At 39.1% G+C, this 26906-nt stretch overlaps 1 protein-coding gene across 2 annotated transcripts in view; it reads left to right on the forward strand.

Annotated features, from left to right (window-relative positions):
• Positions 1–26906, forward strand: part of LOC121201250 (protocadherin-15-like) — a 122491-nt gene that overhangs the window by 58756 nt on the left and 36829 nt on the right. For both annotated transcript variants that reach the window (XM_041067000.1, XM_041066999.1), the window contains exons 20-26: positions 4556–4675; positions 4811–4996; positions 6002–6238; positions 7500–7616; positions 10128–10268; positions 12256–12368; positions 26350–26459. In XM_041067000.1, the coding sequence (XP_040922934.1) occupies positions 4556–4675; positions 4811–4996; positions 6002–6238; positions 7500–7616; positions 10128–10268; positions 12256–12368; positions 26350–26459 (1024 nt within the window). The remainder of the gene's footprint in view (positions 1–4555; positions 4676–4810; positions 4997–6001; positions 6239–7499; positions 7617–10127; positions 10269–12255; positions 12369–26349; positions 26460–26906) is intronic.

The following is a 26906-nucleotide window of genomic DNA, read 5'->3' on the forward strand; positions in this document are numbered from 1 at the left end:
TTCTTCCTGCAGAAAAGAAAAGTACATTACACAATGTGAAGCTACAACAAATACTGAAATGTTAGTTTCAGGTTCAATTGGAGCTCAAATGTTACTTGATGGGGAACAGTTTAAAAGAAGAAATAACAGAGACTCAGATACAAGCTAACACACACACACTAGCACACAATGTAGGAGTAAGATACAAGTGATGGCTTGTCTGTATTCGGAAGAAAAGACTCCCACACTGTTATAACACCCGCCTATATGGCTTATTGCTGCAGCAAAAGAAATAGGCTCAGAGACAGATGAAGAAAAAAAAAAAGAAATCAGTAATTTAGTTTCAGTTGCAAGCACTTCTCTCGTTGTATCTAGGAATGAAATTAGAGGTGGGGGCGAGAAAGTGATGAAAAGAGAGATGAAAAAAGGGGGAAATTGGAAGAAAAGAGGTACGAGCACCCGAACATGAAAAGCAGAGCTAGCGATTGTAGAGATAGTGTATATTTCAGGCTTCAAGCTTCTTTTTTTTGTCAGTGTGTTGAAAAGCAGCAGAAGTAAGGCAGCCGAGACATTAATCCTATTGTATTCCTGGCTTTTAACTGTCTGGCAATGTAGCCTAATTATGCTGAGAAAAGTGTGAGAATGATGGCGAGGGAGGGATAAGACACAGGAGGAAGAGAGAGTACAGGAGGAAGGATGGTGGCAGAGAGAAAGTCACTCTCAGTCACTCACGCATCTCCTACAGTAACTCCAGGACCTGCAGTCATCAATATGTTTGACATCAAGGCGATTAATTCAGCCTACTATCTAAAGGATTTGATACATTTTAAGCTCTAAAATGCAATGCTATGACAGTTTTACTGTATGCAGCTTGAAGCAAGGTTATGGACAATAATGTTGCATTGTCACATATCAAACGTGCCCTTTTTATAATTCTTTATAGTTTGTTTAGACAGGAGAAAATTGCTGTCTATTTATCTTTTTTTTCTGTTTTCTCAGTTCAGTTGGCTGATGTTACAGGGCTAAATTATTCACGGCAAAAAGAGAATGAGAATGATATTGTGCTCATTTGGGTGGACTATTAAGTTATTTTTTCTTTTTTGAAATACATTTAACAGCCTATGTGAAAAATAGTCGAGGGACCTAAATACTCTAAATGTATACCCATTGTTGCTGACAGCTTGAAAATGTGTCACTTGAAGGAATGGTTTGACATTTTTTTAGGGGAAAAAAAAAAGGCTTACTCATGCGCCGAGATGAAAAGATTGATACCACTGCTAGCCTGGCTCTGTCCAAAGAACTGTGAGAAAGACAGCAAGGGCAGGATAAGAGACAAGAAGAAGAGAGGATACAGGAGGAAGGATAGAGACAGAAAGTCTCACACATGCCAAAGGTCACAACAAAATGTATGCCTCACTTTGGCCAAAGAGGTTGTTCAGTGTAATTAAACTCAAATTTAATAGCGACATGACCAAGTCTGTAATCACGCAACATTTGGATAGCTGTAGTCTTTATGCTAAGCTAAGCTAACCGGCTGCTTGCTGTACCTTCATTCATTTAGTGAACAGACATGAGAGTGGTATCGATCTTTTCATCTAACTCTCCACCAGAGAGAATTGTATTTCCCAAAATGTCAATCTTTTGCTTTCAGAGTAATGCTTCACATTGTTCATTTACAATGAATCCACTTCTTCTCTTTTACATATACAAAACTTACACAGCTGCACATTTGTAAAATGTCTCTTTCCTACCAATTTCTTTCTACCACCATTTTTTCTCACTCTCTCCAGCCCCCTCTTTCTTTTTCATTTTCTCTCTTTTTTTCTTGCTCTCTGTGTCATTGTTCATGTTTCATTCTGTCTCCCTTCTTTCTCCAAACAACTCGAGATAATCACCCAAAAGCTGGATGCTCCATTAAATTTATAACACAGTTTTACACCCAGATAGCAATGAATCACTGAATACAAATCACATCAAGAGGACTTCATTCTTCTCTCTTACAATCTACATAGCACTGACAAGACACAGTATAATTTCTATTAATCCTAATAGTCACTGTGTAAGATAAGATGAAATTTGAATGAACCAAAAACAGGAAAAAATGGGTCACTGCAACAGCAAGAAACGACACAGTTTGGGCAAATAAAATGGAATATTAATATGAACTGGGTAATGGGGTTTAGATAAATATATTAAACCGACAATTATGGCACTGCTAATAAAGTTAGAATTTTTAGAATGAATTAGAATTAGAATGTTTAAGTGACATAAAGAAATAATGTGAAGATATGCAAACATACTGCAAATCATAATGTACTAGCTGGACAACAAAGTGCATCCAGATATAATCTCTTTTTTTGTTGTTTTGGCTGAATTGTTGGCAGAGGAATTTGATGCAATGCCAAATAATTTCCATTGAGCCCTAATTTGTCCTAAACTGACGGCCTCATTGATCAGAAGGAAAACAACAGCTTAACTTAAACAAATCATCCAGTAAGAAGTAATTCTGCATAGGGCACCTCTTGGGTCCAGAGTGGCATACCTTGACAAATATTGGATGGATTGCCATGAAATTTTGATCAAACATTCACAAGAGGATGAAACCTAATAACCCCAGTGATCCTCTAACTTTTCATATAGCACTGTCATCAGGTCAGAATGTCAGTTTTTGCAACACTTTGTTTGATGATCAAATACCTGCAAAACAAATTCCCATTAGCCTCAATTGTAGTTTGTGATTAGTTCTAATTACATGGATGGATTACTAAATGGGCCCATCAGGCACAGGGGCACGGGCCCAAGGGGTCAGGGCACCCCTAGTACAGAGCCTGTTTGAAGCGACTGTTAAAATTTTCTTGTTGGCAAATCTATAGACACAAAACAACTTTTGAAAAAACATAAATGAACTAAGAAGAGATAAAATGACTGCAAAGGAGAAGCAAAAAAGAGACACGAGGACTGAAGAGAGACTGAGTCAGTGAGTCTCTTTCAAAGTGGGGGTCCTATGTAGGAGGAGGGGCAAGGTACCTTTTACATATCTGTGCTCAGGGACCCATGGGTCTCATAATCCGTATTTGCTAACAGGCAAATATTAGAATTCCAGCATACTAAGCCAAGTTGGTCAGCATGGTACATATTATACCTGCTAAGCGTCAATATGTTAACATTGTCATTGCGAGCATGTTAGCATACTGCCGCATGCTCAAAGCACCACAGTGCTGAAATACAGTCAGACAGAGCTGCTTGCATGGCTGTAGACATGTACCACAGGGTTTTTGCTTATTATAATTCTGTTAGCTTGATCTCAGATCAATTTTGTCATAGTTCTTATCCCCTTCTCTCCTGTGGTGTGTTGTCTCCTTTGTTTTGTTCTGTTCTTCTCTCTATGTGCGGTAAAGCACTTTGAATTATCTGAGTTGTGTGTAAAAAAAAAAAAAAAAAAGAAAACAAAAAAACTATATTAATAAAGTTGAGATGATCTGGGGATTTATTATAACTTTCTCTGGCAAAATTAGCACTGAACCATGATGTATGCAAATGCAGTAAAGATTATCCTTAGTCATAAGGCAGTCCATGTTTTTAACATTTAATCAACTTCAAAGTAATCTTCTTCCTGACTGCTTTTGCTATGCAAATTCCTGACTACTAACTCTGACTGATAACACACGTGCACACACACACACAGTTTTCTTAAAAGAACAGGTGTGACGCACATTATTAGTGATTTAACACTTAACCCCCAAATTATATTTCTCTTTTGGGACTTCTGAACCCAAAAAACATGGTAAGCAAACCCGAGCATCACAGACATAAACCATGTTAATATTTCTTCTGTTCTTCTCTCCTCTTCTCTGGTCTCATACATTTTAATGCTGTCAGAATGCTGATTGGAAAGGATGATCACTCAGACAGGGTGAAAGGAATGCCAGCTAGCAATTTTTCACCTTCTCACCATCTTATTTTATTAGTTGAAAGAGATGATGGCGATAGGAGTCAGAGTTTGACTACAGAAAGACAGATGAAAGAAGTGCTACAAAGAAAAGAAGACATTCTGCTAGGCCCCCCCCCCCCCAACTGAAAATCGGCACCACTGTCTCACTAATTCTTAGTAATTGCTAATGGTGGAAAGTACGTTTAATTTCTCTGGACAAGCAGCAACGGGGTGGGGGGCAATAAGAGAGACAGAGAGTTAGAGTAGATCCCCAAGATTGGTCCTTGTCACTTTGTGAGAGTAATACCTAAAATGTTTGTGCGAAACCTAAAGACAGGAGCAATGACACAGAGAAAGAAGAAAGGAAGGAAGAGAGACCAAAACAATGAAAGTGGTTATCTACACATTTGTATGCAAGTATGACCTGTCTTCTTATTGAAGTTTCAATAAGAAGACAATATACTATACTGTACACGCACACACATTCACTCAGCCACTTGCCTGATCACTTGTATACATTCACAGACATGAACACAATTCAATCACATACACATTTAGCTTGAAGCTCAAAACAAATGATTTGAACTTTCAGTCTCCTTTTCTCATGTATTTATAGACGTGAGTATGCTTTATTTCTGTATTTAGGCTACAGATCCAGATCTGGGAGCAAGTGGTCAGGTCCATTATCGACTCGTCAACCACCAGAAGCTCTTTTCCATCAACGCTACTGGAGCAATTATAACCACTGTGCCGTTGGACAGAGAGGTCAGAGGAAATGATAGCTTTGATCAAAATTTCACATGAATGTTGGTAAACAGTGGCAAAGATGATCTGATGTCAACATTTTTATTGCTGTAGTGTTTGTTTGTTGTTTGACCATGAAACTCTGTCGACTTCAAGGTGAAAGGTCACTACTACCTGATTGTTGAAGCCTGGGATGGTGCAGTGGACCCTCGGCGATCCAGATTAACGCTGTCTGTCACTGTTCTGGATGTAGACGACAACAGCCCGATATTCACCCAACAAACCTATAATGTCAACTTACCAGAGAACAGCCCCAAAGACTCAGTCATATTACAATTAAAGGTGAGTGTGTTGATGGATGGATGGATTGGGGGATATATGTGAATTTATTTAACCTAGGTGTAGACATTGTGCTTGTACACCTTTTTCTATTATACACCATTATTTCTTCATTCCTAATTTTCATACGGTTTCATGAGGTAAGACCTAGTTTAGTACTGGTTAAAGGCAGGACAGTTGCAGTTAACCTGACAAAGCAACTACAGCAGCAAAAGTCTAATCATCAAAAAACTAATTTGGATCTATTCTGTTATCAGTGCCAGCATACTTACACTAACTAAAAGCAACTATGACAGTTTTCCATTCTTAACGAAGCATTAGTGTCTCTGTAGAATGAATGCCCAGCAAACCACATGCAAAGTCAGACTGAAACAGTTCATCCTTTACAGTTTCTTTAAATATCTAAGAACAAAAACCAGGGAACATAAGGTTAATGGTCTGAGTTAATATGGCACAGTTTGAATCAAGTTGCAGATTCTGCCTGCAGATCCAAACCAAGACTTTCAGTTCAGTTCAATAAAAGTATTTCAAGTCATAAATTTGGTTCCTGAGTGCAGCCAACGAGACTCATTATCCTAGTCTTACTTAGAGCTATTTCTCTACATCTTCTTTGAAATGCCTAAATTGGTTACATGTTACATTCCAGCCAGCACTAGCGACATCTTAAAAAGTCAGAATTGTAATTTGACAACACTTGCAGAGACACCCTGCGAGCCGCAGAAGAATGAAAAATAGAAAAAGTGAGTTGTCCCTCTGGCTACACAGTGAAGTAGCTACAGAAGGAAAAATAAAGTACGGACCACCAGCTGGACCATAAAGGTTACTACCACAGGCGTTTTAGACATGCCAGCTCAACACTGCCCTAGTGAAAGTACTACTGTCTATTACCACATTGAGATGCTTGTCCTTCTGGCAAATATGAAAAATTCAGCTTGCCATAAAATTCACAAGGCAATGATGTTTCTGTCTTCCCCGTTCTCTGACTCACTTCTCTCTCTTTCTTTGCAGGCGATAGACGCTGACCTCGGCTCCAACCTCACATATCGAATCAGAACCGAAGGCTCGGACCAGGGAATTGTTCAGCTATTCCACATCAACCCAGTAACGGGAGAGCTTTCAGTTCTTCAGGTCCTGGACTACGAGGCGCTGACTGACTCAGAACCCACTTACACATTCACTGTCGAGGCCTTGGACAGAGAGGGGACAATGCCTCCTGGACTAGCCTCTGTCACTGTCAGAATAATGGTGAGTATGTGGGTCTGTGATTGAGTTTTCGCTGTCTTTTCAGTTTAAGGGGAGAGTACAGTAAATTGGCATTGTGGCACAGCAGGCAATGCGGGACTGACCAGCTTTTCGAAAAAGGGAGATGTTGAAAGAAATTTTTCTCTGGGTTTGGAAGTTTAGGCTTTACCAGCTGCAAAAGCAGATACAAAACAAAAACAAAAACAAAGGCTGCTCAGTTCAGTCTTATAACATACTGTGCTTTTGCCAATTAGCAGGTTTCTTGTTTTTTTTTTTTTTTTTCAAAATATGACTGACATCAGACTTCAACACACCAGTATTTGTTGTCAAAGAAACACATCACCTTAGCAGAAGCAGATATACTACTTTTATAGTAGTGTGCTGGAGCTCCATGCTGTGCTCCTGCTTTGTTTTTCCCTCTCTGTGATACTGCTAAAGAGGGAATGTTCACTGTTTCTGATCCTGTTGTAACCGGTGTACTGACATTCAGGGGCCTTGCCAGTGTTTTTGCGTGCATTAACACAATCACTGTATCAGCGGAAAAGCTACGGTGCATTCATCTCTTGTCGGAAAGCTCTGACATCCGAGACTTTAAAGTTGTAGATCAATAAGCTGACAAATTCTGTCCTCTTCACACCAACTCTGTTTGCTTACTGTTTTTCTTCTGTTTTTCTTCTCAGTTTGACAATTGTGAAACAGGTTTTAAAATCCATCACTCAACCAGCCTGTGGTGTCCTCTCTTTCAAACTCGCCTGTGTTTTCTAGTACTGCTGACACCTATTGTGATGAATAAAAATAAATAAATAAATAAATAAAACGAATTAAAAAAAAAAAAAACTGGTTTTCCCAACTGCCACATTTATTCAAGCCACTGCTGCATTAATTTTACTCAAAGATAAATTGATGTTTTTCTGAATTCAAGCCAAAATAAAACAATGTAACTAAAGGCTCATGTTACCTGAATGAGGTGTTTTTACTGTAAACAGCTGTTGCATTTTCTCCCTTGTCAATGCCAGATGTTCCTAAATCCATGAATCCACATTAGTGAGTCAGTTTGGGAGACGAGAGAGAGAGAGAGGATGAAAATCTGAATTGTAGAAGTTTAAGAAGAGTGAGGGCAAAAAGTAACATAACCTACAAAGTCACTTTGTACGTGATTATGGTTAAAAATGTGTATCATTTCTGGCATTTACTGGAAAACAAAAACATCTGCTATATTTTAATAATGCTTACATGTACTGTGTGTGCGTTTATCTCTCTCCAGGACATGAATGACTTCTCTCCGGTATTCAGCCAGCCAGTGTACCGGGGCATGGTTGCCCCTAATGCTGTCAAGGGAACCATCGTAACTACAGTGATGGCCAATGACTCTGACCCTGCGGTGAGCATTTCCAGCTGCTGCTATTCAATCAAAGTGTTTTTCACATGGCACAAGATAATGATACTTATCTCCAGTGTATGTGTGCGTGTGTGTGTGTGTGTGTTTGCGCTTCTTTCGCCAGTGGATCTCTTTTCCTCACCCCAGTGTGTCACCATGTGATACCTCAGTTGGGCTTTTAAAACTAAACATCTTTGTAATATAAGCTGGTTTATTCTGCTTGCTGTAAAACGAAGGTTAGCTCACTTTAAAGGGTTCCATTGTGAGCCTGGGGTGCAGTTAACCCCAGGTTTAAAAGGGTGTAAAATGCTCATACAGAGGTCTATTTAAGTGCAGAGTGTGAAAATATGAGGATTGTCTGAGTCACAGAGATCTGGCAAATTAGCTATTTGACTGTATAGTAAATCACAAAATAAATATTTATGGCAAAGACCAGAAAGAAAACAAGATCTTTATTTGCATTATTTCTCAAGAAGCCGTAGTCTTATTTGTCGCTCCCCGACCTTCACGTGGGATCTTCTACACTGGTGACGTTGCCCCATAAGGCTCTTTAAAAGTCTAATGTTCCCTTGGCTAATGTACCTGCTGTCTTCCTACATCAGCTGGATTGATTCAGACTTGAGGTTTAAGCATCAAACAAGGCTCTCATGGGTCAAAAAGTAACATTATATGGTCCAGGCCTCACACTACAAAGGCACTCCCATAGCTCAGACAAGGCACTAAATAGCACTTTAACAGCCCTGGACATATGTTTATGGGTGTAGATGCCATTTATACCCTTCTGACCCAAAATTTAACTCTAAAGTACAAATCATTGGCAATTTGTCAATGCAAAGTGTTTCTGACTCACTATAAGTTGTTATTTAATGAAAGCTTACATCGGAGAAGACGATAAAATCAAAGTTTTATTTCAGGAGAAATGACAGTTAAAGAGAAAATAAATGCCTCTTCACTAATGACTGTTTTTATGTTTGTGTTGAATTCTGTTTCTAGAGGCCTTTTTCAGACTTGTAATATGATGTTTACACTGCAGCACCTTTAGTGGTGATGCAGTAAAATAAGAGTCTTTTACATGAAAGTATGACCCTAGAGACCTCTGTATTTACCTTGGATGCTTTACAGTGTATTGGCAATGTAGCTGAGTTGCACCTATTTTGTAAATATAAGACTCTGGTCTTATAATGGGAATATAACTTGGTCATTGTCGAGCATATCAGCTTCGTAGCCTTAATTAAGACAATGTAATCAAAGTCTTAATGACTGAGACATGGAGAGATCCTCTCAATCCATGAGGAAAAAGGGGGAGGAATAAAACAGAGAAAGATTTAAGCAAACAGTTTGGTTTTAATAGCAGTAAGTGATCAGATACACTGCCAAAACGTTAGATGATATACAGTACAGTTCAAAGGGAGTGTGAGCTGGTGATCTGGCCTGCTACAAATATTTATCAGACCTATCAAACAGATTGTCAAAATGCCAGGAAGTGACCTCATCTTTCAGATATACTGTTGTATTCAAATGCAGGTAATAATTTCCACAGAAACAGTATCTAGGGGAAATAATGAGTTCCTTTTCTTCTCCTTGAAAAGTTCTGCATCAGTAAAGTTTGCTTACTTGCTACCCATACTAATAGAAAACCAGAAGCGTTGAGTATACATTACTACAATCTCTTGTTTCATCAACATGATACTGCCTGGTAACAATCTGAGCATGCACATTGCCCGTGTTAACTTTTTCCATCCACATATTTTTAGTTTTGGCACAAAAATATAAGAGAAGCTCCAGGCAGACGCATGCATCTTCAAGCCAATACTGGCTGTAGCTGGCCTGAGCCTGCAAACTGCTCCTCAGAGGAAAGGTTAAATGTAGAGGACAGTTTGTAGATATTTGGAAATCTACCTGTCCAATTACTCAAAACAGGTATTAAAATCCCATTTCCCTTGAAAACCAAATAAAGTTAATTTATTTTCTCAGCCTTGGAACATGTACTCATTAATGCAAACTGAGGAATTACTTTTACAAAAAAAGTGTTACCCCCTGGGCCAGATATTGTATAAACCGATCAGATTTTATGTATGCCCTGACATTTGCAGTCGAATTAGTCATACTAACTGATAGTCACTCATTATCAATAACACTTGAGACTCCCTAAAATTGGACCTCGTTTATCTAAGGTGGTGTGTGTGTGTGTGTGTGTGTGTGTGTGTGTGTGTGTGTGTGTGTGTGTGTGTGTGTGTGTGTGTGTGTGTGTGTGTGTGTGTGTGTGTGTGTGTGTGTGTGTGTGTATATGTGTGGGCAAGGAGCTGCTGTTTGACATTTGAGTCTAAACTAATTGCTTTGGACATTAAATGCTGTAACAGTCTGTTTTAATTTGAGGCTGCTCTGCAAAAAAAAAATCCATAAGAGTGGCAGTTCTCCAGAAACCATACAAGAGAAACTTCATCCTATAATGCAACATTCATCTAAATCTGTCATCCTAATGTCAAAGCATATCTGTGTTTGTTGTCTTCACAGGGTACCCCAGCAGGTCTAGTGCGCTATAAAGTGGACCAGGAAGCGTATCCATACTCTGCCAGTATATTTGATGTAGAGGAACAGACGGGACATGTGGTTACCAGAGTAAACCTTAATGAGGAGCCCAACCTCAAGTTCAGTGTAAGTATGCATGCACACATTTTAACATCCAAGTCACCAGTAATCCATGATTTACACTGCATTGTGTGCCAGTGGCAACTTTTCTCAAATCTTTACTTTTTGTAGTCATACTAGTGATGTGGTTTTAGGGATGGGATTGTTGGCCTATTGAAAGTAAACTGTCTGAGAAGTGAAAATCTGCCTTTGATAGTACTGCCAACAGCTCTCCACGCGTCCTGGGAAAGGAGACTGCAAGTAGACTCACAAAAAAAGGGTGGGAACCTCTGTTGTATACAGCATTCTGTAAAAGGGGCCCGTGTCTCAGTTGCCTTTACACTGATCAGAACTGGATGCCTATTGCAGACTCAGCCCAGTCTTGTAAACGTTTTGCACCAGGAATGCAACAAAATGTTTTATTTTTCCCTTGTGCTATAGACATTAGAAAACATGCACATCTACGATGGAGTGACTGCAATAAAAGATTTTCCCACTGGAAAGATATTAACTTCCCATCGGACTATAATATATTCAATGTATTAAATGTATCTATGTGGCGGTGAGTGTACTGAATATCACAGTGTAATATAAATAATAATATAATACAGCATCACGTAATGTAATTCCCAATCAATCAAACTGATCTATTCAAACTGTAAACATTGGCACTGGGGCTGTAGTTCAATAGAGACATCATTACAGGGGAAGATTTATCTACTGTGTCCCTGTTCTGCTTCAGTTTTTTGGGATTCTGGTATTTAGTGGGTGGAGGTTTGGGACGACATCACATGAACTGAGTCATTAAAAATTAATTTGATCATTAATCTTAGATTTTACTTGCTTACCTGTGGCATTTGTGTACATAAAGGTGTCTTTGTGCGGAGCAGTCTTATAAATCCCCATCCAGTGTACAAAGTATACTGCCGTAGCTTATTAGATTCAAAACTGCCTTTTCCCATCTGCTCTCCTCAGTGGAGCTTTGGGCCTTGCTAATTTCATCTTTTCATTGGGTTTTAATTAACACAACAAGGATTCAGCGTCCTCTGAAGATGTCACTCAGGGGACTAATTCTACCTCATTTGCTCCCAATAGTTGAATACAAAATGAATCAGTCCAACATTGCGCACAATTTTTTGATTATAACTGGGATAAACACTGTATGAGGTATCATTTTTGCAAGGACAGATACTCAGACTGTCTCATTGACATGTAGCAAATGACTAATTGCCATCACATTATAAAGGCTCTACAGCTTTAGGTGGTTCAAAAAGCATGTTTGGAGCAGGTCAGCATGGGCAAGCAAGTGTGCAAGGCTAGCAACAGGTCTGTAACTAGAAAGCAATTCAACTTCAACTCTTCAGTGGAGTTGGAAAGTAGTCTTTGCTATTGAGAAAGGTGCCTATTTACCACATGTACCAACACGTTTCCAGCAGTCAAAGAGTTATCCATGTATCCAGTGGGTTTCTGGTTAAAGTGCGAGTTACTGTATGAATACAAAAAAGGCATAAGCAATGCAGCATCCGTGACAATTTCCTGGCTAAATAAGACGGAGGAAACACAATATGACAGTGTCTTGATATTTAAGTTTGGCCCTCATTAGGACTCCTCTGGGTCCAGTTAACAGTGGTTACCCCCCCAATTAAATGAAGAAGAAAGGCTAAACAGGAACAAATAAGCACACCAGTGGGATACACGCTCATCCTGCTCTCCAGTTCCCATGCAAATAATGTGCTTTTAGATAGCGGGCGGAAAAAATTGTAGACATTTATTTTGGTTTATTATTGGCCTGTTATGCATTAGCTGAATCAGTTTCTGCTGACAGTGGCTGTTCCCAGTGTTAGCAGAGTGTAAAATACTGTGAACTGCTCTCTTGTTAGAGTGTTAGAGGGCATAAACAGAACAGTTGCAGCACTAGACAGCCGTGTTGCAAGCAATCATGTGGAAATCTACTGAATGTTTTGACTCTGTCTATACCTGTGTGTGTCTGTGTTTGTGTGTGTTTGACTGACAGCTGGTGGTGGTGGCCTATGATGATGGTGAGCCTGTAAAGGAGAACACAACTCTAGTAGAGATCACAGTCCTTCAGCCCTCTGTCATTCCGGTGTTCACCCAGGAAGAATACAGGTACACACACAAACACACACTGTACATGCTCTTTTTCGAGCTGTAAATAAATTTTAAGTGGTTGACAACACCTGTTGTTACTGGTTCTAACATTAAGAACATCATAGTAATACAAATCCCAGAGGCCTGTTCGAAATGACCTGTTTGTTGATCATTGGGGGCCAGGAGACACAGCTTTTGCAGCTACTCTTTATAAATTGCTGTGTGTTTTCACTTCAAGTTGTCCGAAACTGGCAGTTCCATTCTTACAGATTACGTAAAACAGTACAAATGCCCATGCACACAAATTACATGCAATGTGCACATGCACCTGTCTTCTGAATTTTGTCTGGTACATGCATATGTCATTTCCTGTAAATCTTCAATTTTCAGTGTTTTCTATTAGAAATTTACTGAATTTGTTGAGATGCCACATTCTAAATGAAAAGATTTTGAAACAGACTTTTTTGACCCGAAGGACAGAAAGACTCGTCTGGCTACCGAAGCATCTTTCTGTAGAAGCTGTAAATTACCAACATAACATCAGTAAACATGGGGGCTGACACCCCATGCTCCACCAGACAGACCCAGACTCAAACACACTCAGAGTTTATCGTCGCTGTTGCAAGAGTGGCAATCATATGGAAAAATAGAAACATTCATCTCAATTTCTCACACACAACCAAACATAAACATATATATGTAGAGCAGTGTCAAACACCAGTGAAATGTAGAAGATACAATGGTACGTTAGTTGTAACAAAACTTTTCTGTTTTACTGTTTCTCAAGACTGAATCACTGTAGATGTAATTATGTATTTAATTAATGCAACAAGGAGAGTACTAAAACAAGCCCCTATAAATTTATTTGAACTAATATAAAACACATTAAGGAGTACTTTGGGCACCACTCTGTACTCACCACTTGTGGTTTATAACCCACTATTAGTAGTTGGCAGACTGGTTAATGCGTGTATTATCTTCCGACTTCCTGTGATTCCTCAAGTGCATTTGAATTTTGCATGAATGCATGAATGCATGAATGAAAAGGTGTCATAAAGAAATTGTATGTAATTTTTTTTGTTTAGCCTAAAACAGAAGCATTTTCCTTTATTCTGCATAAATGTCTATCTGCAGAAGCTATAAAATAAATATAAGTGTGGAGGATTGGTATCATATTTTTGTAAGAATACCACACACACACACACACCCATAAACCCAGTGGTCACACACTACAAAATCAACCAACATTAATAAATTATACTTTTACCTTATTTGCAGAAATACACACACACACACACACACACACACATCTTCCAGTTGGTGTTTGTTTTATGAGGTCATGGGGTCACCTCAGGTTTTCTCTTCTGTGATTGGCTGGATGGACAGACGGCATGTGTGTGAGGTCAGATGTGAAATTGACAATAATCTCCAGCTATTATCTCTCTGTTTCTTTGTCTTGATCTGTCCTTCACTGAATATATTTTTTTTCTTATTACTTTTTTGGCATAGTCTTTTCTGTCTTGATATGGCTACAGTTGCTTCTAATTTCCTGTCTGTCAGTATTTGTTAATGCCGTCCTTTTTTTTTTATCTGCCCCTCGATATGTGTTATTTTTTTGTTGGAGGGAATTAATTTGTCTTCCATTTGCTTGCTTGTTATGTCATCTGTCAGACACAATAACAAAGCCATCAGACGTAGATGAAAATTGCGGAAGACGATGCTTTTAAAAGTGTTTTTCCAGATGTTTCAAAATGACTGATTTGCTCAAGGTTGGACACTAATGTTTTCTACTCCAAACAAAACTGATTGGTGGAGAGAGGGATAGCATTAGTTTCGTGTCATTCTTTTATCTTCTCTCTCGCGGATTGTGTTTTTTCTTTTTTTTTAATGTTCTATTTCTTCCTCTCCTCTTTTTTACGTGCAGAGTATGTGACTCGGCAGTTGCTGTGATGCAACTCTCTTTCACATAGCTGACATGCTAGTCTGTCACGCATCATGCAAGAACCAACTCCCTCAGTGACAACTCAGCAGTCAATATTAAATTAAACATGAATCACACCTATATTTTTGATTTAACAGAAGAAATGTATCAGCATTTACAGTCAGTTGCTTTTAGCTCTTTACTCAAACACCTGCCGAGCACCATCTGCTGTAAGCTGATGATCTTGTTTGCGAGTAATTGCAACTTCGGTGGCAATACAGACATATTTTCCCACTACACAGACAAAATTTCAAGATGTCAAGGTTTGTCTTTCACACAGAGCAGAGTAAAGCTCCTGTCTATTTTTAGGAAAAGGGTTAGAGGCAGGAGAGAGAGATGTCAGCCAGCCATATAATACTGCATTTATGAATATGGAACATAGCTTCCAGCTACAAGTGTGTGTTTGCCTGTCTGTCTATGTGACAGTGCACTATTTAGAATCTGTGTGTATTTGTATAATATTTTTCACTGTGAATGTACCTTTCTGTGGGTATTTGTCTTTTGTATATGTGTTTTGCATTTCTCTTTGGGTGCATGCGTGCCTTGTATTTCACATTTATGTCCATTTAGTCTTTTGTGTGTGTGTGTGTGTGTGTGTGTGTGTGTGTGTGTGTGTGTGTGTGTGTGTGTGTGTGTGTGTGTGTGTGTGTGTGTCTGTGTCTGTGTCTGTGTCTGTGTGTCTGTGTCTGTGTCTGTGTCTGTGTATAAGAGAGAGAGTCTGTTTTTTGTTCTTCTATTTCCATGTTGTATTCACACAGAGTACAGTGTACCAGCTTAGAATTAATTATCCCAGCTTTATTGAATAAAAGCTAACCATTGTACCAGTGTGGTTTTAGAGCTTATTCATGCAGCTTAATGATTTTGTTTGGTTTCAACAGGCAGACTTGTAACCATGGGCAAGGCTGAATTTAGTAATATTGATTCCTATAATGGCAGATAATGATGGTGCAGAGTATACATTCACTGTTTTTGTATCTACATTCAGTTATACAAATTTCAAATGTCTCTTCAAATCTAAAATTTGTTTGGCTGCACGTGCATAAATTTTGAAAGGTATTTTGTATGAAGAATTACTTTATAAAGGGCAAGTTAGATCAAAGCCACGATGTGCAGAATTTGAAGATCCTAAAATGATTTGATTATTTCATAATTAAAATGATTACTTGTTGTTTAATCAGTTTAAAACATGGATGTGGATGAATGTATGGATTTGTTAGGTTTCCTTAGCTACAGTGTATGTGCAATTATTTGTCTAATCTCAGAGTATCAGAGATAAAAGGTAGCACACTGAAACTGTCTCAGGAAAAAAACATGAGATGTGAACTTACATACAGAGTTCAGGCGTCAGCAGAGGAGGATGGCCAGTCAACTGCAAAAACTTCAAAACAACTTGGACTTTTAATAACATTTGTTGCTGGCACCCCCACTGACCCAGCTTCCCCTACTGGGAAAACTCTTCTTACCCCTGATCCTCAGACCAACCAACTAATCCTGTTAGATGTTGTCAAATCACACTCATGGAATTTTTAAAGATACTAACTCCAGACGAGGAGAGAAACATGCATTAGAAGTTGATTTTCCAATATATCTATTACTATACTTACTGATGTTTCATAGATGGAGGAGTGAAATCTGACCATACATTTCATTTCTATCTCTTTGTGTATTGTATGGCTGTGACTGTAAGCTTATTCTAATGACAGAGGCATACTTCTTTGTTGTTGTTTTGGCTCCAGCAAAGTTCACTTCAGATGACACAGGTGTTAAAGTGCAGATTTTCAGCTTCAAGCGTGTTTTGGGTTGCTCACATTCATACTGGGTGAGCAGTGTCGGACTTGTAGCCTCTCTTTTTACCCTCAGGGGTATGTATAAAAATTTCTACAAGTTCCTACACTGTTCACGATGGCAGAAAGTCAGCACTTTAACCTTTTAGTCAATGTTTCATTTCAGATCTTCTGCTTAGGGATTGTGCATGACGAAAAGTTCATAATATTGCAAATTCATAATTAATACATTACATAATCTAATTTTACAACTTGCCAAAATCATAGTAGATATAGTTTTTTGTGTTTTTTTTATTTAATTTTGGCCAACTTATTTATTAATATAAGAAGCTATATCGCATACTGTACTCAACAATTTCATACACATTCATACACCATAGTCAAAGATTAGACAGAGTAGAGGTTTTCTTCACGTTTCTCAGGATGCACTGAAGTTAAATATGTTCAGATACAGACACACACATACACAGACCTATATAGACACACACACACACACCGAAGAGCAGTAATGCGTAGCTTTGGTAGTGTAACCTGCTGTTTGTGCATTTTCGCTCTGTGGGTCTCTCTTCTAGTAAAACAGTTAACAAGTCGATGGTTAAATCATTGTAGCAACTGTGTGTAGTCTGAGCAGATCCCCACCCTCCCTCGCTGTCTCTCCCTCCCTCTGTTTCTCTCACTGTAGCCTATCTGTGCACCTGCAGAATTAGTATGCAGTCGGTATCACATACACATGAATAGTTATCAGCACCCAGTGGCAACGATCAGCATGAGGTTAAGTGAACAGAAAGAAAATATTGCATTTTCAAAGATTATTGAAATCTACAAACCCCTCCCACCATTTCCCCTGCTTGTGTATGTGTGCGCAAGCATGTGCGTGCATGCGTGTTTATCTTCATTGTATCTGTGCCTGTGTGTCATTGCGTACGCCTGTAAGAATGTAGGCTGTCAAAATGGCTCGTAGCCTGTTACTTTGTTAATGAATCTAATTAGAAGGTGGTGAGAGAGTTAAGAGCCAAAAACACTTCTAAACATCAAAGCTTTGTTTTTAATCAAGAAATTGTGTGATCAAAGATGGCAATATGTTGCTTTGTCTTGCATCATTACAAAAATAGAGATAACACACTACTCTGTGGCAAGAGATTTGGGTAAATCAGGTTGAATCTATCAGCTTCTCTGCACTGATATACAGTGCACGCCAGGCAGGAGGTCGCCGTTTTTATCACCATCAGCCAGCTGGACAGCATCAACCCCAGAGCTGTCAATTTTCCTTTTGAAAGACGACAGTCCCATTTGTGTGCCATCAAGTTCACTGAAATAACAAGAACATTTGTTTTTAGTCAGCTTAAACAGAAAATATAGACTCATAATAGATGCACACACTAACGTCTGGCAAATTGATCCAGTGTTAAAGGCATCATTGGGTAACTGCAAAGACTAAATCTTTAATCGTGCACTTGGAACAGATAGCATAGTTTTTGTCTGCTTCTCCCAGGCAACATGTCTTCATATAATTCACAGAGCTGTGAAACATACACAGCCAGGCTTGTTATTGCTTTTGCTTTATAGACCTTATTATCTAAATTTATAGAAAGTTTTTTACATGTCCTAATTGGTGCCAAGCATTTGAAGTCACACAAAGTCTGATTTTTTATTTTTAGCCTGTTTATAGATTTTTGAACATACCAGTAACAAAAAGAAACATAATGCTTTCGCACAAGAGCAGATACAAGATTAGCAAAAAGCAAACGGACAAACAAATTAAAACTACTCAAAATGACAACAAGTTTATCTGTTTACAAGTTTGTCCTGCCTGCCAACAACTTTTATAATAAAAATTAAAAAAAATAAAATAAAAATAGTCATAGAGACATTGTACGATAAAGTTGCTTGTATGACAGGAAATCTGTTGAAGTTATAGGAGTGGTGATAGAAAATGATGTTCCTCTCAGATATGTACAAGTATAGGTAAACTACACATTTTATGAATTATGCTTAGCATTTGAAGTTACATGTTTTTCATCTGGCTTCTCTTTTTCCCTTTTGGATGCTTTCAGTTGTCTAAAGCTTTAGTGTTACTGCCAATAAAATTTTATATATAATTTCACAGGCAAATATTCTCTTTTTGGACTTTGGATAAAACATTTTAGTCTTTTCACCTCTTCCCCTTTTGTTACTTCCTTCCTGTCTTGCTGTCAGTTTATGAAGTCAACACCCTGTCTCATCCGCTGTAAACCATCTTCCATCAAATAAAACATCTTTTCTGCCAAAATGAATAAAGTCCCCAAGGCCCTTGAACATTTTCACTATGAGATAAATGCGTCCTCGCCCCAATGTACGTCAAAACAAGCACGTCCGATCTGTGGCTCTATAAAGCCGGTAAATGTCTAACCGATTCAGTTGAAGGTTACCTTGTTTTGTTGGTGCACACAAACAGTCAAGTGCACATGGAGTGCTCCTGGCAGTGTTACAACTGTGACAACAAATGGCAAACAACCATGGTGTTATTTATAAGACTGCTTGCAGCTGGGAGAGAGCGAGAGAGAAGGGTGAGGTATGGAAGAGAGCGAGGGTGAAGTGGGAGACTGAAAAGAGAGAAAGGATGACAGATAGAGGAAGATGTTGGGAGAGGATAGTGGAGAGAAGCAATGCAGGGATGTGGAGTGTGAGTTTCAGTTAGATAAAGCAGAGGAGAGGAGGGAGAGGACGCGGGAGATATTACAGTAAAAGTTTGAGGGGAGAAAGTGACGGTGCTGCTGGAATGCACCTTTTCAAACGCCCGCTGAAGTTGATAGACAGAAAGGGAGACACACGTGCACGCAAACATATCAACCTGTATGCCTTTAAAGTGGCAGATGAGCTGACAGGCTGACAGATTGAAGTGGATTGAAGCAAACATACACACAAACAGGTATAGACAAAAAAAAAAAAAAAAAGCAGATGGACAAGAAGATACACAGAGTCAAGGCTTGATAGACAAGTTCGGAGCCAGTAGTCAGTCAGGTGGACAGACATCTGTGCGCTTACTTATTGTTAATGTCTGTTGACGGGTAATGGACATGGATGATGGCTGACAGTTGGCGACAGTTTCCTTAAGGCAATAATCCAAAAGATATTCAGTAACAGCTCAACAGTTCAAAGTGTTTTCAATGCAAATACCACCTACTGTGCAGCATATGTAAGTATGGGAGATAAAATATGCAGCTGTTGGACAGCTGTCTCTTAGATCAAACAGGTGAGGACTACAGCACCTGTCTGATTGTGTCTGAAAAATAATAAACCCCAAATCTTTGGAGTTTCTAAGCCCGAAAAGGAGGAATTGTGGTATGAATGCATGCAGCTATTTCTGCAGGTTTGCGTGACCTCAAACCAGTGCCAGAGGGGTCGCATGTCAGACTCTTGAAAAGGATGGTAGGCACAGTCAGACACATTCAGCCGTGCTCGCCTCCTCCCTTTTGAACAGGTTGATGATGTTCCACAGGACGCTGGTTATTTCGCCGCTCTCTTTAACAGCTGTAGAGACAGTTTTCTTGGCTTTGACACCCAGATTGCCAAACCCAACAGATCAAAGAAAAAAGTTAAAGTGGACTCACTGTAAAACCCCAGATTCAGACAGTTTCTTTAAACTGAAAAATCCGTTGCGGACAGTGTAACACAGCATATCTATGTTGCTCTGAAAGGTCAGCTACTGTCAAGTCCCTGTGCTGGAGCTTGAAATTACCTTGATCTCTAGTTACTGAAATATAGCCGCAGTGCAGCGTGAACTTGAACACAGGAAGGAAAATTATGATTCAAAATTTATTTTGAAGCCAGCACTGAGCAGAGTCGAAATAGAGCCATTATTTCCCAGATCTTTCTACAAGATGTGTTGTTTTGTCCCATTTGAGTTTACAGCGTATTATACTGCTGCGGTCTACTGAGAACGTGCTGCCACAGTTACTCATTCATTCATTTTCTTCATGTCTGCAAGGAGTTATAGTTGAATTTATTTTTGTGAAAGTTCAATTAAACTTATTTAGTGTTGGTTTCTCTTCCCCCTCATGGATGAATACTGTACAAATGAGACAGTTAACATGTGATGACACTTTCTGAAAGAAGGATTTCTGTTGTCACGCAATCCTAGTGAGGTTTCCATACTCCCAAAGACAAAATAGTCAAGTGTTGACATTGTTTTTTTAAGCTGGAGAAAAAAAGTTTACAGTGAAAGCAAATTTACCTCTGCACTCAGTTTAGTTTGACTCATCTTTTTTTTTCCCAAACACAGTTGTTACATATTTGAGACATTATTGTGTCATTCAGTGGATCGTTATAGTTCATCAGCAGATCTGGTTGCAACTGTCAAATGTCTAATAAGAAATGGGGACAGAGGATAATGAAAAGAGAGAGAGAGGAAGATTGAGGGGGTGGTTTCAAGAGACAGAGGCAGGGTAATCACGATAGACTTGGTTGTGATTAATGATAATAACAAGCAAAATCATTTCTATCTCCTGATGTCTCTTCACTTTATTTCCTTCTCTCTCTCACACACACACACCCACAGATGCAAAGATTTGAAATTAAAGTCATTCTATATAAATGCTTCATTTAAACTAATCAGAATGCAAAATGACACACACCAGTGCACAAAGGTGGATACAGATGAAATGTTTAATTCACTGTGATCCTTTTTTATTTTTATTAATTTATTGTGTGTGTGTGTTTTGTTTTTTTTATTTAATCTATCTCAAGCTTCAGAAGTGCAGATGAAAGAGCAATGTTCCAGGATATTTACAGTATAAAAACTACTTCCCCTAAGTATTTTAAATTCACAACGCCAACAAAGACAACAGTAGTTTTAGCTAGGAAACATGGTGATGACATTTCTGAGCATTTTAAAGGAGATGGAAAGAAAATAGAATTTAAGATAAGCAACAACAAAGTGTGGGGCTTTGTTGTTGTTGTTGCATTGTTCCTAACCTTTGTCTTACCAAGAGTGGTTTCTTTTGAGCATGATGTTAATCTCTTTCTTACATCTACTTTTTTTTTTTAATTATCTAAACCTAAATGATAAAAGTGGCAGATCAAAAAACAGTCACTTTAATCATTTTTTTGTAACAGACATTTATAACAACACAATCAAACTTTGTTGTCCTGCAGATAAAGAGGCACCAGATCAGAAGACACGTATATACTCTAGGTTGTTTTTGGAAGATGACCTGTTTTCTTAATTTACTTTGGAGGACATGTTGGACTGACTAATGACAAACCCCTCACCCACATATTTTATTTTAACTATACCACCATGACTATAGTATTTCAACATAGTTTGGTCAAACCCATTTTTAGACATCTCCCGACAAACACAAGCCATATGGGCCCATACACACACCTGCATGCACACTCACAGTACAAGTAATACTCATTTATATTTTGTTGGATAAAGGTATCAAGGTGGCATCATTTTATCCAATATGAATCTGTCTCACATACGTTTTATGTATTGGTACTTCAACACTGTTCCACTCAAGTTCACACTGATACTGCGCCATTCAACTGTCAGTTGACAATTACGACAAGACTGTAAAGCAGAAGGTGAGAAGAGGGCCATGAAACGGGAAGAAAAAAACGCTGCGACACTGGCTGACAGAACGCAGACAGGGGAGAATCTGAGAGATACAAAGAGAGCTGTAAAGATCAGAGAGAGTGATTGACAGAAAGGAAAAGTGACAAAAATGGAGAGGTTGTGTCTGAGCCTATATGGCAGAATGAAGAGAGGTGGGAGAGAGAGATGTGGGATTAGAGAGTAGAGGGAGAGTGCCAGGAGGGTGCAGATAATGAATTTGGATTATTTAGACAGTGCTTAGCAGAAATAACAAAGAAAAAAAATAGATTGGTTACAATCCTTGGCAGCTGTAATAAAATTAATATAATATAATGTTAGCTCATTACTACAATGCTGTAACTACAGCCCAACAACGGTTTGAAGAACTTAAATTCATAGAGGCTGATGTTGTGAAATTGCAACACCTGCCTTATCAGAAAACTGTTTGGATTCCAACCAGCATGCCTCCACAAGCTCTTAAAATTGTAGGGACATGTGAACCGAAAATTGAAGCCTTCCGGTGGTGGCCTCAGCAGGACAAGAAGTAACTTACAGAACTCCAGCCATCCCTTTAAAGGTTATTACTCCAGGCAGTTAAGACCCCTCACTCAACAGTCTCCTAATGAAAATCCTCCAGTCAATTAGCAACCCTCTGGAAAAGGAGGGGAGGGGGGAGCAGGAAGCTACCATGAAAAATGTGGTGTCAGTAGGAAAGAACAGCACGCTGTCATTTTAGGTCAGTGTTCATGTAGCGGCCAGTACTTCTAGCTCAGGCTGCTGCGAATAGTTGTTTTTAAAAAATGAACTTTGAGCCAAGCAGCACAGTGGTTTTATTGAAAATCAGATTTTTTTTTTTTTAATACAACACATTAGAAACGACAAACCTAGATGACATTGAAGCAGTTAAAAAGAGAGGACAAAACGTGGTGTGCATTAATTTAACACACAAGGTTAATGTAATTGTACAGTGTATGGACAGTTTAGATAATAATAATAAAAAGAAAGGCTTCTAATATTGGCTAATAAGATTTGACCTCTATGAGTTTGCCGTGCTGTCTTCCATGCACTGCCTCCCACACAGACTACAGTATATCATACTGTCGATCAAGCATGGCTATCATGAAAAAAAAAAACGCCTTTGTGAGGAAACATTGCCAGAGCCCAATAAAAACCAAAGCTCTGCTTGACACTGAGGAAGGATATTGTAGTTTGGTGCAGATAAGGAGACACAGAAAAGGAATGAGGTTAAAAGAAATGGCAGAACCAGAATCGCAGTAGAGAAAGAGAGAAACGAAGAAGACCAGTGTGAGGAAGGACGGAAAGAATAATGTCACAAGGGGAAGAAGACATGTCATAAAGAAACAGGATAAAAAGCCGGAAAAAAACCCCATAATGAGTGAGACAAATGAATGACAGTGGCTATAAGAGAAAGACCCACAGAGAAGAGGGTATCATTGCCAACATCTATCACTATTCTCATTCTCTTTCCCTTCACACTGCAAAAACACTGTGAACCCTTTCATTGCTCTGTTAAGGTTTGTCGCCTGCGTTCAATCTGAATATGTGCTTCTAGTGCGTGTGAGTCATCCATTACTTTGTGCGGACAAAAATCTGTTCGCACTGTCTCAAAAATCCAATAGCCACGAGGTTAATCTGCCATTGGGTTTAGGGTTAATGTTTTAGGGTTAATGTTAAAATCATGAGGACAGTACAGTACAGCCTCTGGGGAATGAATGAAAGTCAATACAGTGTCCTCACAGGTAGTTTGTGTGCATTTGTGTGTGTGTTGCTGTTGTTATCAGTATCAGCCCAGCTTGCCTGTAGTTAGGACGTCAATGATTAGAAAGAGCGGGAGGAGGGGGCAGGGGCTTGATAATGAGGTCTGTGTGCATGTGTGTGTGTTTTATCTGTACTGAAACATGTTATATGCATGTGCCTGGAGCCTTGTGTGCATATGTGCATCTGTATAGCTGTAGATCCATTCTGATCCATCTATAAGTAACTGTGTGCATTTGTATGATTGTATTGTATGTGTGCACGTAGTCCGGCGTATCAGCTTTTGGATGTGTGTGTGTGTGTGTGTGTGTGTGTGTGTGTGTGTGTGTGTGTGTGTGTGTGTGTGTGTGTGTGTGTGTGTGTGTGAGCACCCTCTCCATTGTGCTTCTTCTTCACCTCTGTCAAGTAGTCATTGTGGAGGGAGGGAGGAATGGATAACTGGGATGTTGGCTGGAAGCAGCAGCCTGAGGGAAAAAAGTGGGTTGGTGATGGGGGTTTGGAGAGGTGGGGAGATATGGAAGCAGGAGGAGGAATGTAGATGGGCATGAATGGAGAGAGGGTAAGTTGGAAAATGAGATTTTAGTGGGTAACAAGTAGGAAAATTGGAAAGAAAGAGGGAAAAGAGATGTTAGAGAGGGAGGAAGAGCAAACTTCTACAGCGAGAGCAGAGCAATGAAATTTCATGCTTCTGAGTTATCGCACTTCTACAAAACAAGTCCAGATTTATTGATGCAGCGTATTTGTGCCTCTGTTGCTGCAGCTAAACCTAAACATAAGTGCAGCCTTGTCATTTCTTATTTTCTGTTCCACCTGGTCATTTACGAATTGGGGGAGTTCACAAAGCTTCTTCTCTTGATCCGAACCAACTCTTTGTATTTTCTTTTCTAATCAGTAGAAAGCCAGAGATTTCCGGAGCGTGCTGGAGGTCTGCGGGTTTAAGATACTGACCATGAAAATGCAGCGCTTCATGTTCGAATTCTACCCAGGACCACTGTTATTTATCTTAACTGTACACTTGTCTTATAAAGGCAAAACGAACAGGAGTTTGGACAAGATGAGGCTGTGCATCAGACGAAATACGCCTTTCTCAGAAGACATTTTGACATGTCACAGTAGGAAAAGCACAATGTGTAAATAATAAAATTAATGATGGCCATTTAGCTGCTTCAGTTTCAGGGTCCTGGTATTGTGCATGCTGGCTCACTGGCACACTGTCATGGCTTAGTGGGACACTGGAATAGAAGAGAGCCATGGTTAATGTTATTAGTAAGACCTGTGCTATTCCTACTATGACAAATCAAAATGTCTTCTGAGAAAAAGGCTCATATTCTTATTTGTATAAAGAGGATTTACTTCAGTTTAAACTGCATCACCTAACACTTTTTTCAATTAAATCTGTATTCATTTAGCAAACTTCAGGTTTCTTACATATTTGCTTGAAGGAGTGTTTGGGTAGAGTGTGTGGTTAGAGAAGCAATTGACAGGGCTGAAAGTTAACATCTACACAAACACACTCACCACACACTCGCACGCACACTGCCTCTCGCTCCCTAACAGTCCCCATTTATCACCTTGTGATTGCTTGATAGCTTAGCCAGTCGGTAGCCCATGTTATAATGTTTAGCCAGCTGTGACAGGTGGCCTAATGACTGGACTGGGTTTATTTAATGGAGCGAAATCTGCTGGAAATTTGAGAGTTGCCAGAATTTAAGAAAATCTGTCACGGTTGTAAACAGGGAAAAGTGCCCACCACATGAGAGGCAGGTGGACAAAAACAAGAGCATGCCTGGGTTCTCTTTTAAAGTTATTGATGGTTCGATTTCACTGCTTTGGCTGTGCACTTTAGGGATTAGGGGTTAGGGTTAGGGAACAATCCTAGTTTTGGTTAAATGTTAATAAAACACATTGTGTCTAAAGGGTCACTGTGAACCCTTTGTGTGTTAAACCAGAACATAATTTGTTTAAATATTAAACATAATTTGGTCACAGTTGCATTTCTTTTTACTAATTTTACTCACTAACTGAATGTATATATGTACGTTTTGTTAATTCCAAGTTACCTAAACTTGAGGCAAAACAACATTGAACTGTTTTACTGTTCAGTTAACTCATGTTTTTGTAAGGCAGCGGGGGAACTTGTGATTCTAAGCTGAACAAACTTAAAAAGATTTACAGTGTAGCCCAAATCATTACCAGCCATCATTACCAGCAAACCTTATATTGATGCAGTTATTCTGCACCTTTCACCCAGCAACTGGACTCAGTTCATTTGAGAATCAACTTTCAGAAACTTGAGCGAACTACTCACTGCCTTTTGTCCAACTTACATTGTCAGCATGGGGTAGTTGTGAGCAGAGGCTGCTTTGAACTGCTTCGACTGTTTTGACTGTTTTGATGTCAGACTGACATTCAGCATCCTGCAATTGACAGTTGGAGAGCAGCAGTGCATTGATGATCTGCGTTGTCAGAAATGTAAATGCGGAAGACGACAAACATAAATGTTGTGCCAAAGATAAAGTGAATTTGTTCCTTGCCAGCATTAAAAAGGTTGTTTTTCATCAGCCAACTCATTTTGTCTTTGAAGACGACTTTCAGTAACAACTTTTCAGTTTCCTATCTGCAACTGCTGTACCCTCTAAGTATCTCTTAAAGTGCGAACACTGCTCACATATATTTTAGCGTTCGGGGTAAAGTCAAGGTAGAAAAAGCTGCCAGCATGAAGGAGTAAAAAAAATTCTGGATGTGCTTGACAGATTTAACTCACAGTTGTACTTAATGTGCCAAATTGCAGTCAACCCTCCAGAGAAGGTGGGCCCACGGTCTTTATATACATATTTAATTTTCTTATCAGTTGATATTGATTGACTGATCCATTCCCAGGTTTCCACCAGTGAGCGAGGAGGCTGGTGTTGGAACCCTAGTGGGAGTCATCATGGCAGCTGCTGTCAATCAAACTATCGTGTACTCCATCATCGAAGGCAACGAGGGAGGTGAGTATACTCAGAGCTGTTTATACTCTGAGCTGTGCTGTTGCGGATTTCAGTTGTGGACTTGGCTGGCTTTACTGAATGGTTGTGACTGCTGATAAAGTAGGTGGTGAGATTATACAACTGAGTTATCAGTCGTATAATCTCACCCTAACCCTAACCCTCATTAACAGTTATTATCTTATAGAGTACTTTTTGGTTTACACAGGAAGAAATGGCCTTAAACTGGGACTGTATTCTTTGATAGTAGCAGCTGAAATTCACCATCTTTCTCTTTGTCTGATGAAAGCTTGTATCCAGCTATTTCAGTGCACACCAGTAATAGGTTTCAGGTTAGGTTGCTTGTTTAGTTCTTTGTCATTTGCTTCTTATTTAAATGATGTTCAAAATACCTTAAACGCTGTCTCGGGTTCACTAATTCCTTTTCAATCTGTTAAACAATCATCTATA

This window comes from Toxotes jaculatrix, chromosome 21, assembly GCF_017976425.1.
Source record: "Toxotes jaculatrix isolate fToxJac2 chromosome 21, fToxJac2.pri, whole genome shotgun sequence".
NCBI classification, from domain to species: Eukaryota; Metazoa; Chordata; class Actinopteri; family Toxotidae; genus Toxotes; species Toxotes jaculatrix.